General features: G+C 42.2%; 1 protein-coding gene across 1 annotated transcript in view; it reads left to right on the top strand.

The window, feature by feature from the left end:
• Positions 1-24,396, top strand: part of IL17RD (interleukin 17 receptor D) — a 93,697-nt gene that overhangs the window by 55,695 nt on the left and 13,606 nt on the right. Inside the window, exons 2-10 of the mRNA XM_024220997.2 lie at positions 2,905-2,962; positions 7,173-7,298; positions 10,822-10,940; positions 11,437-11,557; positions 13,533-13,577; positions 13,677-13,828; positions 20,122-20,187; positions 22,222-22,276; positions 23,301-23,411. Coding sequence (XP_024076765.2) covers positions 2,905-2,962; positions 7,173-7,298; positions 10,822-10,940; positions 11,437-11,557; positions 13,533-13,577; positions 13,677-13,828; positions 20,122-20,187; positions 22,222-22,276; positions 23,301-23,411 — 853 coding nt within the window. The remainder of the gene's footprint in view (positions 1-2,904; positions 2,963-7,172; positions 7,299-10,821; positions 10,941-11,436; positions 11,558-13,532; positions 13,578-13,676; positions 13,829-20,121; positions 20,188-22,221; positions 22,277-23,300; positions 23,412-24,396) is intronic.

Below are 24,396 nucleotides of genomic sequence, written 5' to 3' on the forward strand. Positions count from 1 at the left end.
GCGGCAATTCGGCGGACAGTCCCTCACTCCTGCTCGGAGCAAAGGACCTCCCGCTGAATTGCTGCCGCAGATCGCGATCGCGGCTTTTGTTTTTGTTTTTGTTTTTTGTTTGGCTGCTTGGGGCTGCCAAAACCCTGGAGCCGGCCCTGCAAATAAGTCAAATTTTAGTGCTGTTTGACAGTGCTGCTTTAATGTTGCATGCAAGCCAAGTGCTTAAAGACACTGATAACATACTACTGCAGGTGCATGATCATGAATATATGATATATTGTATATATAATTTATAAATACATATGTATACATAGGTGTGTCTATCCATATAGACTCCCTATAGATACCATAGAGCCTGCTTCTCCACTGCTTTGCACTTTTTGCAGTCATTTACCCCTGCACAGAAATAATCATATAATGTGAACAACATCGATGTATTATATTGCAACTCAATTTTGTAATCTTGGATTAAATAGCTCCTGTGACATATATGATAACACATGGGGCTGCTCCCATTGAAATCAGTGGCAAAACTCTTGTTGTCTTTAGCAATAGTAGGATCAGACCTCATCGCTTTGATCCTTCCCTCAGTAGTTGTGGGGGATACTTTAAATGTATATTTGAATGCAGATAGATTTATCCCATAAAATGTAATACAACTCTAAAATATCAAGAGACAAATGTAACAATCATTTGTACTACTTGTGGAAAAAACATTAATATTTGAAAGTAAAAGCTGCTTTTTAGCTGCCATATATAAAGCCAAAGTGCAACATACTAGGCAAAAAGGCAGTGAACTTGAAGGTAAATCTGTACAATTGTTAACTCAATAATTAAAGCAGCAATTTGCTGAAGAAATAGTTCCTGTGTTAGGAGTAGAGATGGCTAACTGCTAACATAGCCTAAAGGCAATTATTAAGTCTTAAAACATTTTTATGAACAATTATAGGTGTCTCAAGCATAAAAGTAAACATGATTTCTGTTGAAATATAACACACTCTGAAACAGAATGAGAAACTATAGATTCTTGCATTTTAAAAATTGGTATCTAATGTACTTTACTGTATATTTACAACTTGTTCCTCTAGTAGAAAAGTTTTAGGATACAAAACCTGTTCCAACTGGAGTTGCTCCAGTTGGCAACCTTGCTAACTGTTTGTTGATTTAGGCAACCAACCAATAAAGAGTGGAGAATTTAAATGAACTTTCTGTGCTGTTTTTCTTGTCTAATAAGAGTGTATGCTCTTCTTGGCGAAGACTGCCTCTTAATATGTGTTTGTACAGAGCATAGCATGATGGACCCTCAATATTGATTGGGGCCTCTAGGTGTTACTGTAATATAAGCAAATAAGATGTTACTGTAATATAAACAGATAATGAAAATGATAAATCACTCTTAAATCCATAAAGCACTTACAAGTATGAAATCTACACAATTCTGATGTCAGGTGCAAAAATGTATGTTAAGGCTAAACATAAAATCACAGAAATGTAGGCTGGAAGAGACCTTGAGAGGTCATCTAGTGAGTCGATCCCCTTGTGCTGAGGCAGGACCAAGTATACCTAGACCATCCCAAGTGTTTATCTTACCTATTATTAGAAACCTCCCAATGACGGAGATTCCACATCCTCACTGGGTAACCTTTTCCAGTGCTTAACTATCCTTATAGCTAGAACGTTTTTCCTAATATGTAACCTAAATCTTCTTTACTGCAGATTAATCTGCTTGCTCCTTGTCCTGCCTTCAGTGGACACAGGGTTGTGCACAACGAGGGGCAAACAAGGGCACGGCCCCCCCAATAATCGTCAGGGGCACAGAACTCCTCCCAGCCCTAGGGTCACGGGGACAAGGGAGTGAGCTACTCCCGAGGCCTCCTGGTATCCTGTTATACCTGTTCTTTGGTTACACTTTGATCTCTGTAGGTATGACTCCAACACCTTTCATGAGCACTGAATAGAGTTAAACATTTTTAAAAGGCAGTCTGATTTATCTGCAGGCAAATTCCGAACATGCTGAAAACTTGGCCATATGTGCCTGATGGTCAAGCAGATGGACAAAATCCATCTCGCCCTTCATGCACCTACTCACCCTCAGTTGATTAGCACAATGGGGAATTTCTCTTTTGTGGTTTTGATGGTTTTTCTCTTTTGTGGTTTTGATTTCTGTCCTGGAAGTTGCTAAGAAAACAGAACTAAGGTGCCATGATCACTCTTCTGTGCAATGCCCTGGTGCTCTTCTGTATTTCCCTTTATATTTAGGAATGACATTTTTTTTCTTCTTAGTTGTTCAGGCTTCCTTGTCATTAGGTCTGAGGAAATGGGCTCAGCCTCAGAAGAGAGTGGCATTTTCTTGCTCATGTACGTTTGTTTGACAGCTTGTAGCTTAGTGGTTTTGAGCCTTATTAGATGCTGCTTTCAGTCACACTTTATTTCCTCTCTAAAGATAAGTTTGAGTCACTTTTTGACTTTCCAATCCCTGGGCTGATGGAGTATATCTGTACAGATCCAATCAGTTCAGAATAATGGATTTGGGGACACCAGTACCTTCCAACACAAAAAAACATAATATTTTTTTATTATTCAGATATACTGATCAGGTCATCCTCCTTAAAACTGCAGATTTTTCCTTGATGTTGAAATTTGTTTCTTTGTGATTTGATGCCTGTGTGTATTTGAAAGCTACTGGCAGGAGAAAATATAGAATTTCAGGAATGCTGCAATCTGTTCTTGCATTGGTTGTATTCACATTGCCTGCCTGACAGGTTGAAGACAATATAACTCACCATGGATTTTCATGTGAGACTTTTCTTTTTGTGTGTGATGCCAAATTGAAACACCTAAAATTAAAATGTTTGTGTAAACTCAAAGCAAAGTCATTTTTATTCACTATATTTTTCTGTTGTTTCTCTGTAGGTGCTGCCACCAGTCAGCAAGAACGGTGGAATGCTTAATATCACCTTTAAATATGACAGTAAGCTAATCACCTACAACAGATAAAAATCTCAACTTCTCTCAAAAACAAAAAGCCCAACTCTTACTCTTATATAGCAACATGACTTTAAAAAAAAATAATTCTCACAATTCTTGTAAGTTTGTGAACTGCAGGTTTATGTAAACAAAGATGATTGAAAAATGCTTTTGGTGAGATATTTTTACTAAATAATCATCTTCCCCACATTTCTACTGTCTGTTATGCATTCTGAGCCCATCCAATGTCTGTCATTCAAAAGTAAACCTCCATACAGGAGGCAGCAGCTGCCAAAAATAGGCAGTCACTTCACACATGCTTACCAAAATTTATGACATGTAAAGCAGGATTCCATTATGCCAAGTTTTACATTGCTTAATTTTTCTTTGGTCTCTTTAAAAGGAAGACATATTTACACTCTAAAATGTTGATTGTAAAAGGAAATTGTCTGTAAGGTTTATATGGTTTTAAAAGGTTTTCCTTACATATACTAGTAATAACAATGTAGATTATTTAATACCAAAAAAGTTTAAAAATCTAGTATAGTTTCTATCCTTTGTGTGTTTCATTTACTTAAGAACATAAGAACAGCCATACTGGGTCAGACCAAAGGTCCATCTAGCCCAGTATCCTGTCTTCCGACAGTGGCCAAAGCCAGGTGCCCCAGAGGGAATGAACAGATCAGGTAATCATCAAGTGATCCATCCCGTCGCCCATTCCCAGCTTCTAAATTCATGAGAAAAAATGTGTTTGTTTTCAGCTTTGTAGAAGCTTGTTTTTCTGAAATCTAAATTTTGAGGGTAAACGGAGTTGTGTTCCTTTAAGTAGAAAATAAATTTAATTTGCTCTCATGTAAAGGGAATATACTAGAAATAGGTTGCTTTCCAATGATTAATGTTAAATATCTGAGTTTTAGTTTGTTCTCTCATGAACTATAATCTGACTTGCATATCTTGGCTCAGGATATGCTAACACATACTCAGATATCTGTTGGGTATACGAGGGCCATATCTGCATTGGGAATTTACCCTGTTTTGGCAATCAGGGGTCTGCCACCAGTATAGCTGCACCAGTGTAAACTTAATGTGTAGACTAGGAAAGCCCCGATTTTGCAGCAGTGGAGTTAAAATAAATTGCATCAGTGCAAATAACAGCTTTCCTTGTCTACATTTGGTGTGTGCACCTTTACAACTACATCACTGACTGGATGCTGGAGTTGGAGTAAAGTCCTTATGTATTAAAACCTAGTATACTTACTGGAAACACTGAAGGAAATCCTTTTGTTTCATTCTGATGTATCTTAGTTTATCCTTGGTCACAATTTCATAGGAGCCTTCTGTTTATATGATAATTTCTGAAATATCAATCCTTTATTGTGAATTCCTGTTCTATGTCTAACCTCACATTAGTATTTAAAGAACGCCAGCATAATTTATGCCTATCAAATCCTACATGGAATAAATGGTCACTAGAAGAGGGTAATAATTTCTTACCTGAATAAAGAAAAGCAGGAAACAGCAATCAGAGCAGTGATACCCACTGGTAGGTTCATACAGTGGAGCCTGTTTAAACCCTAATAACTGTCATGTTTTTTACCATTAATTCTTGCATCAGGAGCTGGGGTTAACCAATGACAAATGTTAATTTAAAATGCTGCTCCAAACTCCCTGCCTAAGGGGGTTATTTAAGTTTGGCAATATTGCAAGGAGGTCCCTTATACCAAGGCTGAAGATTTTACATAATACAGAAACATATACTGATAAAGAAGAGCCAGTAGAAAGAAAAATTTGGCTACCTGGCTCTGATTTAAAAGGCATTTATTTTGCTGCATAGCCTGTCCATGGGTTAAGACACTTCATAGTAGGGGTTAAATAATTTGTTCAAAGTGAGAAAATACATGTTTATCCAGTTTCGTATTTAACTTGGATTTAACAGAAGAAATGCCTCCCTGTAAAGCCTGCAAATTCTTTACTGCTGTGTTCTTTTTAAACATTTTAAATCAGGAACTCACATTCAACCCTGAGACATTTTGTGTGTTGCATTTTGGCAAATTGTTATTTCAACATAGCATTTTAGTAACTAGGATCCAAAATCTTAGGCAAGGCTGTTAATTGGATCCAGACCTTGCAAGAAGCTGTTACTCCAAACTTTCCATTGAAAGAGATATTTCTATTCTCCTAAGAGGAAATTCATGCTGTCACTCGGTTGACTTTTAGCCACAAATTCCACTTACAATAACTGAGGACTAATTGCTCAATTTTCATAAAACTTAATATAGTACAAAATATATTGTTCTGAATTGTGCAACAGTTACCTAAAGGAGCCAAACAGCTCACCCTTGTCATTTATGGTAAAACGCCCATTTCAAAGATTCAGTTTGTGTGATTAATAATTTTTCATTTGTAGTTTTCAAGGGAGTGTATTTGATTTAAATTCTTATTTTCTGCATTGGCTTGATAATATCAGTCAACTTCATTTGCAAGCATAGTACAGCCTAGTACCTAGGATCAGATTTTGAATAACTGATTATTAAAATTTGGCACTATACACTTAGAACATCAATCCAACATTTTTTTTTTGTAAATTTAGTAGATTTTGCAAGTAGAGAATTATAGTACTATGCCACCCACACACAGTGCAGGTATTACCAAATCCAAGCATTCAAAAATCATGATTACACACACACACACACACACACACAAATTTAATGAGATTGGCCTAAAAATCGTGAGAGGTTAAAAAATAAACTTTGGAATAGTTTTATTTGACTTCTGATTTTTGAGTCTTTATGGTTCACATTCTCAGGCTTTTCTCAGTTACTATAACTTTTTTTTTTAAATGAAAACTGAGATCTCACATAATCATATGATTCTAGGAGCTGAGGCTTTAATAACATCAAATATTGTGAAACTCACAATAAAATAATGAGATTTATCGACATTAGAGTTCTCAGTGGGCCCTAGTGGCAGATAGATGGGGTATTGGAGCTGTGTGGTTGTTGAATAGATTGGAGACTAAAGGTCTTCACAACAGAGGTGAGAGGAGATGGATTTAGTGAGTGAATGCTCCAATGGCCAAGTCTGCTTTATGGACTGGAATCAATCTGTATCTTTATTTCAGAAGATGAGCTGCACTATGGTAAGTTAGCAGACAGTGTTATGTATCTGGACTGAGGTCTTGGTAGCTAGTGAGTACAGTGGCTGTTGGGATCTTCAGAAGTTTGTCTTTTGTACTGATATTCCTGTGGTACATGGTGCCATGGTGGTACAACTTGCTGAGCTGTTTGGACAACGTGGACTAGGTCCAAGGATGTTATCACAGACCTGGTGAAAGTAGTTGTAGTTAATGGTGTCTAGAATCCATGATTTGCAGTCTGTTTGCGTGTGATGTTTTAGGAGAATATGTAGAGGGGACACGGAAGAAGATTTGAAAAAAAAATTAAAAAAACAAACCCTTTTCTTGTGCTCTTGCTGTACTGGGGAGTAAAGAATTTTGCTTCCCTTTGGAAACTGCAGCCTCCATTATAGATGTCCTGCCCTCTGGAGCCATCCGGTTCACCTGTACTGTATGTGGTATTATTACCAGATGACCAAAATATTTGGTGTGTTAAGGAATCAGTCAGGTGTGATTTATTTTGTGGTTTAATTACCAGTGTTATTGAATCTCATTTTGTGAAAGTAAGCCGTTTTCTGTGTATCTGTCTATCTCTCTTTGTCTGAGGTGGTGGGAGCAAGCTATCTGTAGGCCTGGTAGCTGGATAACTGAGAAGTAGTGGGATTGATATTAATAATTGCACATAAAGACAATAATGAAAAAAGAAAATGAAACCAGGCTGCTTTATGTAAATTAATAAATTAAAGTTTGATCTCCTGGAATGGTTCAGTAGTACATTCATCCAAACAGGGATTACAGTGCCTGCATTGTTTTTAATTATCCTGGCACTAAAGCCCCATTGTAGACTTAATGTGCAGTAGATATAACAATACAATAATTGAGGTATTTGAAGTACCTATTTTTAAGTTTGATTATTTTTCTAAAAATGTTAAGGAATAAACTAAATCTTGCTCACTTTACTCACATGAATAGCATTATTGGCACTACTAGCATGAACAAGGCTTTCCAGATTTTGTCTTGTGTCAGTTTGTGACTTATTTGGTCCTGCACAAGACAATTTTTATGTTTTATTTAAATGATTTGTTTCTCAATGTTTTAGATTGCACTCCTTATTTGAATTCAGTGGGAAAACACGTGATTGGAGATGTGCAAAATATAACAATCAGCCAGTATGCATGTTCCGAACAAGTTGCAGTGACAATAATTTGGACAGCAAATCTACTTGGTAAGTATTAGAGAACAAAACAGTTTAAATCAGGGGTGGGCAAACTTTTTGGCCCGAGGGCCACATCAGGGTTGCGCAACTGTATGGAAGGCCGGGTAGGGAAGGCTGTGCCTCCCAAAACAGCCTGGCCCCCACCCCCATCCGCCCCCTCCCACTTCCCGCCCCACTGACTGCCTCCCTCAGAACCTCAACCCCTCCAACCCCCCCCCCCACTCCTTGTCCCCTGACTGCCCCCTCCCGGGACCCTCGTCCCTATCCAACCCCCTTGCTCCCTGTCCCCTGACTGCCCCGACCCCTATCCACACCCCAACCTCTTGACAGCCCTCCCGGGACTCCCATCCCCTATCCAACTGCCCTCTGCTCCTCGTCCCCTGACCATCCCCTCCCGGGACCCCCCACCCCTAACTGCACCCCAGGATCTCACCCCCTGCTCCCTGTCCCCTGACTGCCCTCCCGACCCCTATCCACATCCCCGCCCCCTGACAGGCCCCCTGGGACTCCTACTCCCAACCCTCCCTGTTCCCCATTGCCCGACGGCCCCCCCAGAACCTCCGCCCCATCCAACTGCCCCCTCCTCCCTGACTGCCCCCCAGGACCCCCGCTCCCTTACCCAACCTCCCTATTCCCCACCCCCTTACCAGCAGCAGGAGCTCGCAGCTGCGACACCCGGCCAGAGCCAGCTGCGCTCCCCACGCTGCCCAGCGGGAGCGGTGGGCCAGAGTGCAGCCCGCGTGGCTGCGGGGAAGGGGGGACAGCAGGAGAGGGGCCGGGGACTAGGCTCCCCGGCCGGGAGCTCAGGGGCCGGGCAGGACGGTCCCACAGGCCGGATGTTGCCCGCAGGCCGTAGTTTGCCCACGTCTGGTTTAAATCATCTTGTCTTTTGTAACAATCTCTCAATGATCATATTAATTTAAAATAACTTGTCTTTTCCTCTCATACTAATTAAGGCCTGATCAAAGTAACTTCGTTATACACCAAAGCATATATTTTATTGTAATCTATATTCAGGAAACAAAAAGGCTACAGTTTTATTTTTTTAAATATTCTCACACTCCAACACACAAAACATAGCATTAAAAACCGTTCTGTACCTTTTAAACAATTATAGTTTAAAAAATATGAAGGTTGTTATATACACAAAGAAAAATTATCCCTCTGCTCTTCCATCAGAGTCTCAACTTTGAATTTCTTTGCATTTATTAGTTTATACTGCCTCATATGGTCACTGCTAGAAAAAGTTTATTTCTCACAATTTTAAACATTTAGAACTGAAGCTGTTTATCTACTTAAGGACTAGACCCTAAATGCAGATTGGAGTAATAACATAAATAAGTATTTATAGATTTTATACAGAAAAAAATGAACTACAGTTCCTTTTGGTGTAATTTAGTTCTGTAGAGTGAATAGGTATTTGGTATTTTGTCCATATAATGAATTGCTGCAGTGTTAATATAAATATGTATAGGTTTGTTTACACTTGAAATGCCACAGTGGCACAGCTTCACTCCTGCAGGGCTTCAGTGTAGACACCACCTACAGCAATGTGAGGGGTTCTCCCATTACCATAGGTAATCCACCTCCCTGAAAGATGGTAGCTAGGTGGACAGAAAAATTCTTCTGTTGACCTATCACTGTCTACACTGGTCAGCTTAACTATACCACTCAGAGGTGTGGATTTTTCACACCCCCCAGCGACATAGTTAAGCTGACTTCGTTTTCCAGTGTAGATCAGAGCTATTCAAAATGTTAGGACAGTAGTTACTCCACGTTTGCAATGCTACAGTTCAGACATTGATATCTCAGCCACTTAACACTGTTTTCTTTTAAAAGAAATGCACTCTTCATTATGGATAAAGATTTTGCAAACTGAGTACAAAGCATTCAGAACACTTAAACTTCTATTCTTGAACATGTGCAATTTAAAAACAACCAATCTCTTGAAAAGTTGAATATTTGTTTTCTTTATGTAAAGCAGTGGTCCCCAAACTTTTTACCTCACACCCCTGGAGTCCTGGGCGTGGGGCCGGCCCCATGCCTGCCCCCAGCTGTGGCCCCAGCATTCCCCCCTCCCGGAGCCGCGAAAATGTTCCCTGAAAATGTTCTAGAAAGAGAAGAAAAATTTCCTAGAGCTTCTCTGTCACATTTGGTCCATTTGTAAATAATGTTTGCATAATCACATTTGATAACAGCTAAATTTGTAACAGAAAATAGTGATTAAGTTTGTTATTGGATATTAAGAAAGAATGTGGATGATACCTAATGCTTTCAGTAGCATACTGTTAGTGAATTTGGTAATCTACAGCTGCAGATTGGATAAATCAAATCTCCAGGGGATTCAAAACTTGGTATTCTCTCTTGTAATGATCAGAGGTTAATCCTTTTGAAAGTATCAGTACAGAACTGCAGTTGAAGGGTCTCAGGTGACAGGGAGACTGACACTTCTCTTTCATGGTCTGCATGTTAGCACAAACAGTGCTTTTGTTCCACTTATTATTAAGAACACATTGGGCAGGTCATGGCTCTTTCTCTTCTACAAGATTATAAAACATTTTTTAAAACTGGAGAAATAGAAGAGGCTCATGGAAACACACAAATCTAGATAAACATATAATGTTAAGTGGCATTAATCCATTTTGGTTTATGTAATCGTTAGCTTATGTTAACTGCAGTGGTGTCTTTGGTAAACATAATATTCTGACATATGTAGAAAACTTTTAATTAGATAGCTCGGTGGTGATGGTAGTGGGGCTTGAAGAACTGGGCAGCATCTTTGACATCTGATCCACAACATAATCGAAGCACAACTCTAGCATTGTGACATTTGCGTCATCATGACTCAGTGTAATGTCCTGGTGCAATACCATGGTGAGAACATTAGCAAGCAATGTCACAACATTTTGGTGACAGTCTATTGTGTGAGTCTCTTGAGCAAAATGGGTGTAATTTCAGTCTCACTTATACATAACTATAGTTAAGGAATAATTCTACTTAACCTAATTCTTCTGCTGTTCTGCAATATTAGAACTAAACAAAATCATAACTACTGCATCCAGCCACTGTAGTCCAGTGGTCTCATAAATGACAGGAACACAATATGGATGCAGTGTTTCCATTCTTTGTGAACAAAAATGTTACAAAATTGTTTACCGCTAATAGTGGCAAAATTGAACAAATACAGTGTATTACCAAAGCTGCTGCTTATGATTATTTTATTTATTTGTAGTATGGTAAAACCCAAAGGACCAATTGGGGTGAAGCCCCCATTGAGCTAAGCACTGTACAGATAAAGAGTGATGGTCTGAGCAGAGGAACTTAAATTCTAGATAGAATTTAACAAGTCAGAAAAATGTTGAGAGAAAGGAAGAATTATTACTGACACCCAGCTAACAAACATCTTATGCAGGAGGGATAACAATGGCGGTTAGGCATTATTTTTTAACAAGTGTAGTGCTTTAAAACTGCATCACACACAATGAAATGTGTTTTTGAAATATTTGTCTGGATTTTAATTAAATGTCTGCAGGGATTGAATTCCTGAAAGGATTTCGAGTAATACTTGAGGAGTTAAAATCAGAGGGAAGACAGTGTCAGCAAATGGTTTTAAAAGACCCAAAGCAGCTCAACTCTGGTTTTAAAAGAACTGTAAGTGATATGCTTTAGGGAAAAATTCATTATTGGTTTGATCCTGCATGTGGGCTTGAAAGAGACATTTATGTTTTATTAAACTTTTTTTTAAAACATGCTGCTGACTAGCCAGCAATTTGCTTACTAAATAATTAAACATTTTTAGTTATAATATTTTTAATTTAGGGGCAAATCTAGCCCTCACTCCCTGTCTACTGAGGCTCCCTTCTTGGTGGAACCAGCAACTTCACTGCAATGATGGGACGTTATTCTGAGGAACTGTGCAGCAGTTGTGCATCCCTTTAGCAGTGCAGAACCCGTCTCTACGGGGCTCCCTGCATGGCAGTGCACAGGTGGCAAGAGAGGGATGAGGCCATAGGATTCCTAAAGCACTTAATTTTTGTTCATGTCCAGGAGAATTGTGGGCTTCTTTTAAAACAATATACTCTTAAATGGACATGGCAGATGATATAAAAGTATATCAAAATCTCTTTATTTATGTTTATGTTTTTAGGGAATGGAATCTCAGCCTTTTTTGAATCTGAAATTTGAAACTGATTATTTTGTAAAGATTGTTCCTTTTCCTTCCATTAAAAATGAAAGTAATTACCACCCATTTTTCTTCAGAACTCGACGTAAGTATCGTACATATTATCTTCTCCCTCCTTACCTCCCCCTCCTTTTTTTTTCTTTCCTTAGGACTTGTCTACGCTTAAAATGCTGCAGCGGCGGCGCATGCTTCTCCCATTAGTGTAGGTTCTCCACCTCCCCAAGAGGCGGTAGCTAGGTTGACAGAAGAATTCTCCCATTGGCCTAGCGCTGTCTACAGCAGGGGTTAGGTTGGTTTCTCTGCATCTCTCAGGGGTGTGGATTTTTCACACCCCTGAGTGACGTAGTTATACTGACCTAATTTCCTATTGTAGATCTGGCCTCAGTCAGGAAAACAGAAAAGGCAGAGTTTAAGGATAGCTCAGTGGTTTGAGCATTGGCCTACTAAACCCAGGGTTGTGAGTTCAATCCTTGAGGGGGCCACTTGGGGATCTGGGGCAAAATCAGTACTTGGTCCTGCTAGTGAAGGCAGGGGGCTGGACTCGATGACCTTTCAAGGTCCCTTCCAGTTCTAGGAGATGGGATATCTCCATTAATTATAAGGGGATGGGTGGCTGAGGAGAGGAAGCACCTCCTGTGATCTTAGGGATGAGGTTCACATCCACGCAGAGTCCTAAATGAAATTAGTTTATAGACCACAGATTGGTCTGTAGTGGACAAAACTTCAAATTATAAAACCACTACCATAGGTGCTTGAACTAGGGGTGCTGCAGCACCTCCTAGCTTGAAGTGGTTTCCATTATATACAAGATTTACAGCTTGGGTCAATGACTCTCAACACCCCCACTATAAAAATTATTCCAGCACCCCTAACCACTACAGAGAAATTGGCAAAAGTAATAGTCTCTGTGTAGCAGAGGCCTAGGGCTGGCCACCATGGACAGCAGATTACCCCACATCTGCCTACTTTGGAGTTTCTTGCATTTTCCCCTGAACCATTTGGTGTTGGCCACTGTTGGAGGCAGAATACTGGATTAGACAGACTCAGGTCTGATCTAGCCTGACAATCATGTTCCTATGGAGACTGAACTACATCTTCCTTCTTAATGAATAGTGTCAGTGGCAGGACAGTATGGGAAAGCTTACACAGACCATAGAATCATAGGGTTAGAAGGGACCACAAGGGTGATCTAGTCTAACCCCAGCCAAGATACAGGTTTTGTTGTGTCTAAACCATCCAAGACAGATGGCTATCTAGCCTCCTTTTGAAAACCTGCAGTGAAGAAGCTTCCACAACCTTCCAAGGCAGTTTGTCTCAAGGTCAAGATTTTAAAATGGATTCCTAAAGATAGACTCCTAAATCTACAATTATTTATTATTCCAGAATCAAGTCATTTTTATTCTAGAATAGAATGTACACATAGGGACTTATTCCAGAATAGCTATTCTGGAATAGCCATGATGGTCCATTTTCCGTATGAGGATAAGCCCTAGGTGCCTATATATGGGCACAGGCACATAACTTTAGGTACGCTGTTTTTTTTTAATTTTGGCAATCAATCTTCTTTCCCCACCCCCACCCCCACCCCGTCTAAGAACCTCCACTCTTCGGGATTTTCTTCTCTCTAAAATGTTTTAAAAATAGTTTAGAGTAAATAATTTTTCTGAATTGATTTGGTATTTCCAGTCCACTCTGGTGATGCTGACTAAAGTAACATTTTAAATATAGTCACATAAATGTGTTTGTTATAAGTTAGCTTCTGTCATCCTTACTCACATATTGCTTATTTCAATAAGTAACATTATTTCAAACAAACTGAGTAGGCTGTTTTTCGTGTGTAGCGGTGGAGAGTGATATGAGCAATGACAAGGATGCTGAGCTTGCTAAATATGGCAAAATCTGTTCATTCTGTACTATTTGGGGAGGCCCTGGATAAACAAAAATGGTGAAATAGCTTGCATTTTTCTGCCTTCTTTTCCCCCCTCTTTCTCTTTATGGAGTATAGCAATTGGAGAACCTAATCTTTATTATTAATGTTCCTTTTGTGTATGTGTTCGTAGCGTGTGAATTGTTGCTACAGCCAGAAAACCTTGCCTGCAAACCTTGTAAGTAAAATATAGTATTTTCCATTCATTCATGTTACAAAAATATCATTGTTCTTGAAATAGTAATTTTCCAATTCATAAATATCTCTCCTCTGACAGTCTGGAAGCCCAGGAATCTGAATATTACCCAGCAAGGTTTTAACATGCAAGTGTCTTTTGATCACGCACCTCACAACTTTGGCTTTAAATATTACTATCTTCACTACAAACTTAAGGATGAAGGATCCTTTAAACAAAAGACCTGCAGACAAGTACGTTACTGGATTTCGCGACCGTTGTTTTAAAGATTTGTGGTAACCATTAAAAATTCTAGATGACCTTAGCTTTTCACATGTTTAAAAAATATAAAGGTCTTTTATATTATTTCTATTTTGGTAGTAAACAAAGGCCCAAACCAGGATTGGGGCCCCATTGTGCTAGGTGCTGTATAAATACATAGCAAGATATTGTCCTTGCCCCAAAGGGGCTACGCTCTCATTAGTAGTTTTAATTGTATTTTTATTTATAATTATAATTAATATTTTCCTCTTTTCATATGCTCCTTCTGAACAGAATTTCAACTCCTTAAATTTTGTCCATCTGAAATAACTCCCCAAGGTAGTCCTTTCTTTGAGCATTTAGTTAAACTTCCCTTCATGTTTAAAAGAGGGATGAGATGGCAGTGGTGAGTGGGAAAATTATAGCTAGTGGTCTCTGTGGGCCCAGTACAATGCCCATCCAAACCCAGGGGGGTCTTGTCCTAAGCAATTTACCTGAAATGGGAAAAGTTTGGATGTTCAAAAATAATGCAGTGTTTAGTAAATAGCTTCTGATATTGTTAGGGTATGTCTACACTACGAGAGTAGTTCGATTTTAGTTAAATCGAATATGTGCAATCGATATTAGAAAGTCGAACGTGTGTGTCTACACTAAGGACAGTAATTCGACTTTGTCAGTCCACACTACCAGGGAAAGCGTCGACATTGGAAGCAGTGCACTGTGGGCAGCTATCCCACAGTTCCCGCAGTCCCCGCTGCCCATTGGAATTCTGGGTCGAGCCCCCAATGCCTTCTGGGTAAAAAAATGTGGCGAGGGTGCTTTTGGGTAACTGTCGTCATCCGTCAGTCACTACCGCCCTGCCTCCCTCCCTGAAAGCGCCGGCGGGAAATCAGTTCGCGCACTTTTTGATCAGTGACAGCGCGGACGCCACAGCACTGCGATCATGGATCCCGCTGCGACCATCGCTGCAGTTGTGGCCGTTCTCAACGCCTCGCACCTTATCATACACCTTTCCCAGAGGCAGATGCAGAGAAATCAGGCGAGGAGGCTACGGCACCGCCGTGAGGGCCTGAAGTCGGAGAGTAGCACAGAGCTGTCAGAAACCACGAGCCCCAGCGCCCAGGACATCACGGTGGCAATGGGGCATGTGGATTTTGTTGAACGGCGATTCTGGGCCCGGGAAACAAGCACGGACTGGTGGGACCGCATAGTGCTTCAGGTCTGGGATGAATCCCAGTGGCTGCGAAACTTTCGCATGCGGAAGGGGACTTTCCTGGAACTTTGTGACTTGCTGTCCCCTGCCCTGAAGCGCAAGGACACCCGCATGCGAGCAGCCCTGACTGTCCAGAAGCGAGTGGCCATAGCCCTCTGGAAGCTTGCAACGCCGGACAGCTACCGGTCAGTCGCGAACCACTTTGGCGTGGGCAAATCTACCGTGGGGGTTGTTGTCATGCAAGTAGCCAAGGCAATCGTCAAGGTACTGCTGTCAAAGGTAGTGACTCTGGGAAACGCGCAGGCCATCATAGATGGCTTCGCCGCGATGGGATTCCCAAACTGCGGTGGGGCTATAGATGGGACTCACATCCCTATCCTGGGACCGGGCCACCAGGCCAGCCAGTACATCAATAGAAAGGGCTACTTTTCAATGGTGCTGCAAGCACTGGTGGACCATCGGGGACGGTTTACAAACATCTACGTCGGATGGCCGGGCAAGGTTCATGACGCTCGCGTGTTCAGGAACTCTGGTCTGTTTAGACGGCTGCAGGAAGGTATTTACTTCCCGGACCACAAGATAACTGTTGGGGATGTGGAGATGCCTACAGTGATCCTCGGGGACCCAGCCTACCCGCTAATGCCCTGGCTCCTGAAGCCCTATACTGGCGCCCTGGACACAGAAAAAGAACTCTTCAACTACCGGCTGAGCAAGTGCAGAATGGTGGTGGAGTGTGCTTTTGGCCGTCTCAAAGGGAGATGGAGAAGCTTACTCACTCGCTGTGATCTCAGCGAAACCAATATCCCCATCGTTATTGCAGCTTGCTGTGTGCTCCACAATCTGTGTGAGAGCAAGGGGGAGACCTTTATGGCGGGGTGGGAGGTTGAGGCAAATAGCCTGGCTGCTGATTACGCCCAGCCAGACAGCCGGGCGATTAGAAGAGCCCAGCGGGACGCGCTGTGCATCCGGGAGGCTTTGAAAGCCAGTTTCAAGGCTGAGCAGGGTACCCAGTGACTTTTAAGTTTGTGGACACAGAGGCAGAACTTGCCCCCGTTTCTTTACCCAGTTGCCGTCGACTATCCTCTCCACTTACATACCCCCTTCGCCCCCTTCCCAAAAAATAAAATCTGTTCTGTTTTGTTCATGGACACCGTTGTCTTTATTACTGTTTTCGCGGGAATGTTTTAAACCTGGGACGCAGACTGTGGCGGGGGGCGGGTTTAGGGTTGTGATGCAAATGATGCTTCTAAACTCCAGGAATGACAGGCTCCGCGGTGGTGGACTGGTTGTTTCAACGGAGCCTGCCAGCCCTCCTGGCCGGGACTGCGTGTATATGTCGGCTATGTGACTGTCTTGCAGGGGGAGGAGGGTTACAGATCCCCTGCTGCGCGGCTCTGTGATGCAGGGTAAGGACCGCTGCATAAGATCTGTAACTGCCCTCCCCCGCCACCAAGTCAGAGAGCAACACCACCGCCCCCACCACACAAAACATGAAAACCACCTCCCAGACTAACCAGGATAACTAGTCACTGCACTGTATATGTGCCCTGCTGCTGCACCTGCCCCCTGCTAAAGGTGACTGTCCTGTCCAATGACCAAGCCCCTTCCCCCCCCTTCAGACAGACTCCCCTCCAAAAGAAGAGGATGGAAACAGAAATGAACAGAAACGTATTCTTTATTAACAACCGCACATGGAACGGGGGGGTGAAACTTGGACGGGGTCTTGTGTGAGGCGGGTAGGAAAGGACTTTTCAAATTTTGGGGAATGAGAGCCTTCTGGTGGTAGAGCAGTCCGCAGGGGTGGAGTGAAATTTTTCACGGCCCCTTCCACCCCTCCGTGTTTGGACTTTGGGTGAGGGGGGTATGGGACTTGGTGGCGGGGCAGGGCAGTTACAGAGAGACTGCAGCGGGGCTCTCTCCTCCTGCCTCCGGTCCTGCAGAACATCCACAAGGCGGCGGAGCGTGTCCGTTTGCTCCCTCATTAGTCCAAGCAGCGTTTGAGTAGCCTGCCTGTCCTCCTGTCGCCACCTCTCCTCCCGTTCCATGTTTGCCCGGTGCATTTGGGACAAGTTCTCCCTCCACTGTGTCTGCTGGGCTGCCTGTGCTCGGGAGCATTCCATTAGTTCAGCAAACATGTCTTCCCGTGTCCTCTTCTTCCTCCTCCTAATGTGCGCTAGCCTCTGGGCAGATGTGGCTGTGGGAATTGGAAAAAGGGAGTGAATTCCTGAGACAGAGCAATGTATCTGTGAACAGAGAACATAGTCTTGCTCCGTGAACAAGACCATGCAGAGCACCTATCACACGCGCACTGAGGACAAGGTCGAATTTTCGGCCCTCGCCTACAGTGCCTGCGGTCTTGCTGTGGCGAGCTGAGGAGCAGGGCAGGACACCGGACTTTGTCTAGATGGCAAACATGGTAAGCCGTAGACTTGTGGCCGCTTAAAACTTTAAGAGTGGCACTGGCCTCCTTTCACATAGAAAGCAATGCGAGTCTCTGCTGGCAGCAATCCTGCAAGCATGAACTCTGCCCCTGTCCCAGCCCCTCGCGGCTGTAAACCGCGTGGCTGTAAACCGGCGGTTGCAGTTCTGTAAAGGGACGAGCAAGCAGTCCCAATACTAACTTTCCCCTACCTAATTCACAGCAGGGAGTCATGCCTGACATCACCCTCCTGAAGGTCTCCGAGAGCCAGAAGGAGAAGATGCTACGGGACAGCCTGCAGAAACCGGGGCCATTTGCTGCACTGCTGTGCAAGGCCATGATCCCGGAGTACCTGCTGGCGTTGTGGCAGGGAAACGTCTCCTACCACGGGGGGCCTAATAAGCTCTCCCTGCCCAGGAACCTGCTGATGAGGCTGGAAAAACACCTGCAGGAGGTGTATGAGGAGTTCTCCCCGGAGGATCTCGCCTCTATCCCCGGTTACATTGACCAGTTCCTGGCTTAGGTGCCCTTGGAGGGACAAATGACTGCAGGGTTTTGGGCACTATAATCATGAAGCGGACATTGTGCAATTTTTTGAAAATGGTTCGGACTATATATTGAGGCGCCCAAAGAAAGACAAATCATGATACACTTTGCACTGATTCCCCTTTTGTTTGACTTTCCTGTTTACATGTTTTGAAGCACTTTACCCACTGTTCATATTTTCAATCTTCCTGTTTTGTTGCAAATAAATGTTTACATGTTTTAAAGCACTTTAGCTAATGTTAATATTTTAAATACGCCAGTTATGTTGTAAATAAATATTTAGATATTTAAAACACTTACAGCTTGATCCTTCCCCTGAATCTGTGTCTGGGGTAACGGCTGGGGAGGGTTGGTAGGGGATCTCTGTCAGGGTGATGAAGAGCTCCTGGCTGTCGGGCAAATCAGCGTTGTAAGCGCTGTCTACTGCCTCGTCCTCCTCATCTCCTTCCTCCTCTTCCCCGTCCGCTGAGGAACCGGTCGCGGACAATATCCCATCCTCAGAGTCCACGGTCACTGGTGGGGTAGTGGTGGCGGCCGCACCTAGGATGGAATGCAGTGCCTCGTAGAAACGGGATGTGTGGGGCTGGGATCCAGAGCGTCCGTTTGCCTCTTTGGTCTTCTGGTAGCCTTGTCTCAGCTCCTTGATTTTCACGCGGCACTGCGTTGCATCCCGGCTGTAGCCTCTCTCTGCCATGGCTTTAGAGATCTTCTCATAGATCTTTGCATTCCGTCTTTTGGAGCGCAGCTCTGAAAGCACGGACTCATCGCCCCACACTGCGATGAGATCCAAGACTTCCCGATCCGTCCATGCTGGGGCCCTCTTTCTATTGGATTGCACGGCCATCTCTGCTGGAGAGCTCTGCATCGTTGCCACTGCTGCTGAGCTCACCACGGTGTCCAAACAGAAACTGCGCTTCAAACTGCCCAGACAGGAAAAGGAATTCAAATTTTCCCGGGGGAGTGGCTGGTCAGAGCATCCGAGCTCGGACTGCTGTCCAGAGCGTCAACAGAGTGGTGCACTGTGGGATAGCTCCCGGAGCTATTAGCGTCGATTTCCATCCACACCTAGCCTAATTCGACATGGCCATGTCGAATTTAGCGCTACTCCTCTCGTTGGGGAGGATTACAGAAATCGATTTAAAGAGAGCTCTATGTCGAACTAAATGGCTTCCTGGTGTGGACGGGTGCAGGGTTAATTCGATATAACGGCGCTAAATTCGACATAAAAGCCTAGTGTAGACCAGGCCTTAGAAAAAAAGTCTGACTGTGCTGGAAGCTTTCGGGGAAAGGAATGTATGAGGACAAACTTAAAATACTGTGAGCTATGCCCTTTAGAGTTCTGGTGAGAAACCTAAATGCTAAAATCAGAGTTAACCAAAAATAAAATAATAAAGGCCAACGCTTTACGGGAAGTGTGTACCATAGACTGGTGGCAATAATATGGGTTTATTTTGCTGAACACAACAACTCCATACATTTGGGTAATGTTTCATCTTTTCTACTGGTACTGCTAGTAACTATTATTTAGGGCTGGTCTACACTAGGGAGCTTACAGCAGCCCAGCTGTACCGATGCAGCTGCGCCGCTGTAAGATTGCTCATGTAGCCACTGTATGTCAACGGGAGAGCCCTGTTCTGTTGACATAATAAAACCACCTCCACCAGCGGTGGGTAGCTATGTCAGCAGGAGAAGCTCTCCTGCCAACATAGCACTGTCTACGCTGGCGCTTCTGTCGATGTAACTTACGTCACTCAGGGGGTGTTTTTCATTTTCATTTTGTTGAGTTAAATACTCCATGGCAGGTGACAGGTTGTTCAGTCCACCAGAGCTTGAGATTAAGGAGCTTCAGGGTATAGTGTAAAACTTACTTGTTATCTCAAACTTTCATAGGCCTTTGGTGGCCGGAGATTCCAGTCCTTGGATATTTGAGTAGAGAGGTTGTATTTCTTTATCAGTATTGAATTGGATTTTGTTTGATGGAGGGTGCCTGAGTACATGGTGGAAATGTGAAGTTTCAACTCAATAACATTAGCTGTAAATGCATTTGCCGTTTACTTTGTAAAGCATGTGAACTACTTGTACAATAATTTCCTTCCTTTTCTTTGCAGGAACAAAACACGGATATCACAAGTTGTGTTCTTCAGAATATAGCTCCAGGGGATTACATCATTGAGGTAATATTTGTGAAGAGTTAATTAAATGCAGCTAAAGAAGTATGATAAATAAATTAATTGCAAATAAAATACTGTGGGCCACATTCTGCTGTAATTTACAGCCTTGTACACCCTCACTGAATTCAGTGGGGGCAAATTAACATTTTTAGGTCAGATCATACTTGGGCCTTGCATGGCTGTGCAGTAGTGGAAAAAGAGCAAAAAGCCTCCCTGTCTTGCACCTCCCTCATCAGAAGCCAAGCACAATTGCAATCTCTCTGCTTTCCCAAGCACTGCTCACTGCTGCATCCCCTGCTGTGCGCCAAACCAAAATCCTATTCAGAATTTTGGCGCTTGGACCCATCTTAATTATATTGTAAATGTTGCTTATTTATTTAGATTTAAATAATAATACAGTAGTTATGAACTGACCAGTCAACCACACATCTCATTTGGAACCAGAAGTACACTATCAGGCAGCAGCAGAGACACCCCTCCCAACCCACCCCACCCCACCCCCCAAAAAACCCAAATACAGTACAGTACTGTGTTAAATGTAAACTACTAAAAAAAAAAAAGTGAAAGCAGAATTTTTCTTCTGCATAGTAAAATTTCAAAGCTGTATTGTAAACTTTTGAAAGAACAACCATAACGTTTTGTTCAGACTTACGAACATTTCAGAGTTCAGAACAACCTGCATTACCGAGGTGTTCTTAATTCTGAGATTCTACTGTAAAGAAAACTCCTATACAAAGACTCTAGGTGGCTTGACATAACAAACTACCCAGGCAGCATTAAAAAAAACAAACATTCAGACAAGGAAAAATAGTGCAATTCAGCCAGCCCAGCTCACTCAGGCAGGCAGCTTAAAAAAAAGCTCCTTCTTACCCCACCATGCCATCATTCCACTAACAAACCCTCAATCCTCTGCTAAATCCTGTCAGACAGATGGCTTTTGCAGCATGTCTGGAAAGTCCCTAAATTCTGGCTACTTTAGACCAGGGAAGGGAGTGGGTTGCAGAGTCCTGGGCCGCTCACAGGGAATGCCTTGTCCTGCCAGTTTCTCCCTGTCTTTTATAACAAGGGGGATCCAGCTCAAGCATCTCTGCTGACCACAACTTTGTAGTATGTCAGGGGATCTTTTGTGGTTGGCTTCTCAGGCAGGCAGGTCCCAGACCGTTTAGGACTTTAGAGATCATAACCAACATCTTAAACTCTACCCAGGGACCAGTAAGCAGCCAATGCAGATTCTGGAATACCTTGTACAATATGCTACCAGCGAGATCCCCTACTCAGTAAGCAAGCTGCTGCGTTCTGCACCAACTCAGTCTTCAAATGGCTTTAAGGTGTAGCCCCATGTAGAGCGCCTTTTAATATTCTAATCTTAAGGTAACAAAGGCATGGATAAGAGTAGAGAGCTCTGCATCCAAAAGAAAAAGTTGCAGCCTCCTGCTCAGATGCAAATGACAAAAAACTGACTGAGTTACTGCTGTATTATGATTATCCAACAACATAAAATAATGGTGTTGGGGACTTTGGACCCATTGAATAAAAGTCTATTAGGTGCTTTTATTTGAGTTGGGGAAGAAAAGGCAAAAAATGTTCATGAAAATTTTCATTGAAAATGTTTTGTGTATTTTTGCTGATTGTGAAAAAAATTGACCATCTCCACTTTTTATTAATAGAGAGGATTCAAAGAATATAGAGCCTATTCACGAGACTTTTACCTCCTACGTCTCACTCCCATTCCTCCTCCCTCCCTCTTACCCCCCTTTTCCTTTGTCTTGGACATCAGTTAGGTTGGATTGTTTCCTTTTTTTAATAGGCAGGTTTTGTTTGAGGATAGTATTCCAGTTTTACCGCAATATGATTTGTATTCTACTCATCCCTGATCCTATCGAGAAATGACTAATTCTAGGTACTTCTCATCGGTCATTTGTAATGGTAGCTTCCTTCAGTTCTGGTCCTCAGGGTAATTGAAGTGTTTTTCACATTGCAAAAATGATTTTTCTGTATCTTTTTCAGTATTTAAAATGAGAATTTTCTTTTTTAAAGCTGGTTGATGACACTAACACCACAAGGAAAACAATGCACTATGCACTAAAACCAGGTAAGAATTTTCCTTTTAAAGTCAACATGTACTCACTTGTAGTGATAATTTGTGTTGAAGATCATTTGCCAGAATAATAATGACAGGACTAATGGGGTTTGACCATGCTTTTAAATGCAGTCTTGTGATCTTTTTAACAAAAAATAATATTGCTTTTGTTCATCTGTGATTTTTACTTCCATTTTGTGCTTGTAAAGAATTGCAAAGGCAAATTGTGCAAGATAAAATTAAGTATAAAGATGATTTTGACTGTTAGTGGTTTTACGTCAAAATATTGTAGAACTAAGAATCCTTACCGGAAACTAATTTTTGCTATATACACTAATGTGAAAAATCAGTTTAAAAATTGTCGAGACTGCATCTTAGTCACATTCAAGTAGTAGCCTGCAAGCAGAGTGTGGAAATAATGTAATGCAAATATGTAAGCAGCCTAATGTTACACTAATGTAATCACACCCTAAATAAAGTTCTACAGTAGTTACCTTGCAATCGATTATCACAAAGATCCCATGATGGGATGAAGACTGTGAGTGACAACTTGTTCCTCAAGCACTATGGAACTTTTGACCGTAAGGATAGACTTATCTGTGCAGGAGACAGAGCTTTCTCTGGAGGCAGTTTGAGACCGCAGACCAAATTCCCCCAGGCACCAAGGACCATCAGAAACCTCACCAACTTCGTTCCAAGTGCAAGGCGCATTTCTTCAACCTGCCTTCTCTAACATAAACACAGAGCAGTACATTTAAAAAATAAACAGAACCCAACTAAAACAAAACTGCACTACACACATAATTCTTTCCCTGGGGAGAGAATGAGATGAAACAAACCACAGGCAAGAGATGTTAGTCACCTCACTTAATGCATTATTGGAAGGCGCTCAGATCTTAGCTTTATATTTTGTATATTTGAGAATTACTTGATGATATTGTGCTGCAGTGGTTGTCAGTACCAAATATGAAGATGAGATTAGATAATGATACCATAACTTACTTGCACAGTGCTAATTCTGCTTTATTTTTTAAAGTACATTCCCCGTGGGCTGGACCAATAAGGGCCATTGCCATTACCGTTCCCTTAGTTGTCATCTCAGCATTTGCAACGCTTTTCACAGTGATGTGCCGTAAAAAACAACAAGGTATGGTGTTTATTTGGCATGTTGTTTCATTTGAAGGAGAGTTTGCTTGTCAGAGCAAATCTGAAAGGAAAATAGATTTATTCAAAACACAAATTTCTTTATCATAAGAGCTTTCTTTTTCACTCTCCCTACCCCCGAACCCACCCCCAAACCTCTGCATCTGCTGGAACTTGCAGCAAAATCTTAAAATCCAGTGTTTGGTGTTAATTTGTTACCCTGGAAAATATTGTGTCATATGTCCTGCATTATGACTTCACTGCAAAATCCAGCAGAAGGACAAGATGGGTTGTGTGAGGAGAAAACTTATTTTATTTTATTTTATTTTTTTAATGTCTATTAGTGAAAGTAGTAGAGGGGAGATGATAAGACTATGCAGAGAGTGAAGAGATCCTGAAGATGATATATTTCAGACTATTTCCTCTTTCAATACAGAATTATTTAACTGATGAATCATAGTGGAAGGAAAGTAAAACCCTGAAGCGTGCATGTAAGCAGGTGTAATTCCCAGTCTCCATGAATCTGCACCCACTAGAATTAGTCCAAACTTACTCCCCCTTCCTGGTTGGCTTTATTCAGAATTCAGATAACAACAAAATTCCTTAAATCTCAGCCTAATCCTTCTCCTTACATTTGACTATTCATAAAGTTTCCCTGCAGACACTTCCTAACTTAGATTCAAGCAACCACTTATGCCTCCCTTATATCTAGGGTGGAGCTTGCAAGCCATACCTGCCACACTGATTTATCAGGAATTAGTCAATACTACGGTTCCAGGGAGTGATTGGGTTTCCCCCCAATAGAAGATGGCGTTTCAGCCCCCAAGCCTCACAGATCTGTGATATCTCCCTGGATCTTGGGGATGAGGGATTCTACAGCTTGCAGAAGTTATCTGGGCTGAGTCCTTTTCCCTTCTGGCCCTTTATGACATCATAGCATGACTCCAGCAAAAACTCAGGTGAACACTAAAGAATATGGGCATGCCACA

The sequence above is a fragment of the Terrapene carolina genome, unplaced genomic scaffold (genome assembly GCF_002925995.2).
Source record: "Terrapene carolina triunguis isolate 2854851 unplaced genomic scaffold, T_m_triunguis-2.0 Scaffold89, whole genome shotgun sequence".
Taxonomy (NCBI): Eukaryota; Metazoa; Chordata; order Testudines; family Emydidae; genus Terrapene; species Terrapene triunguis.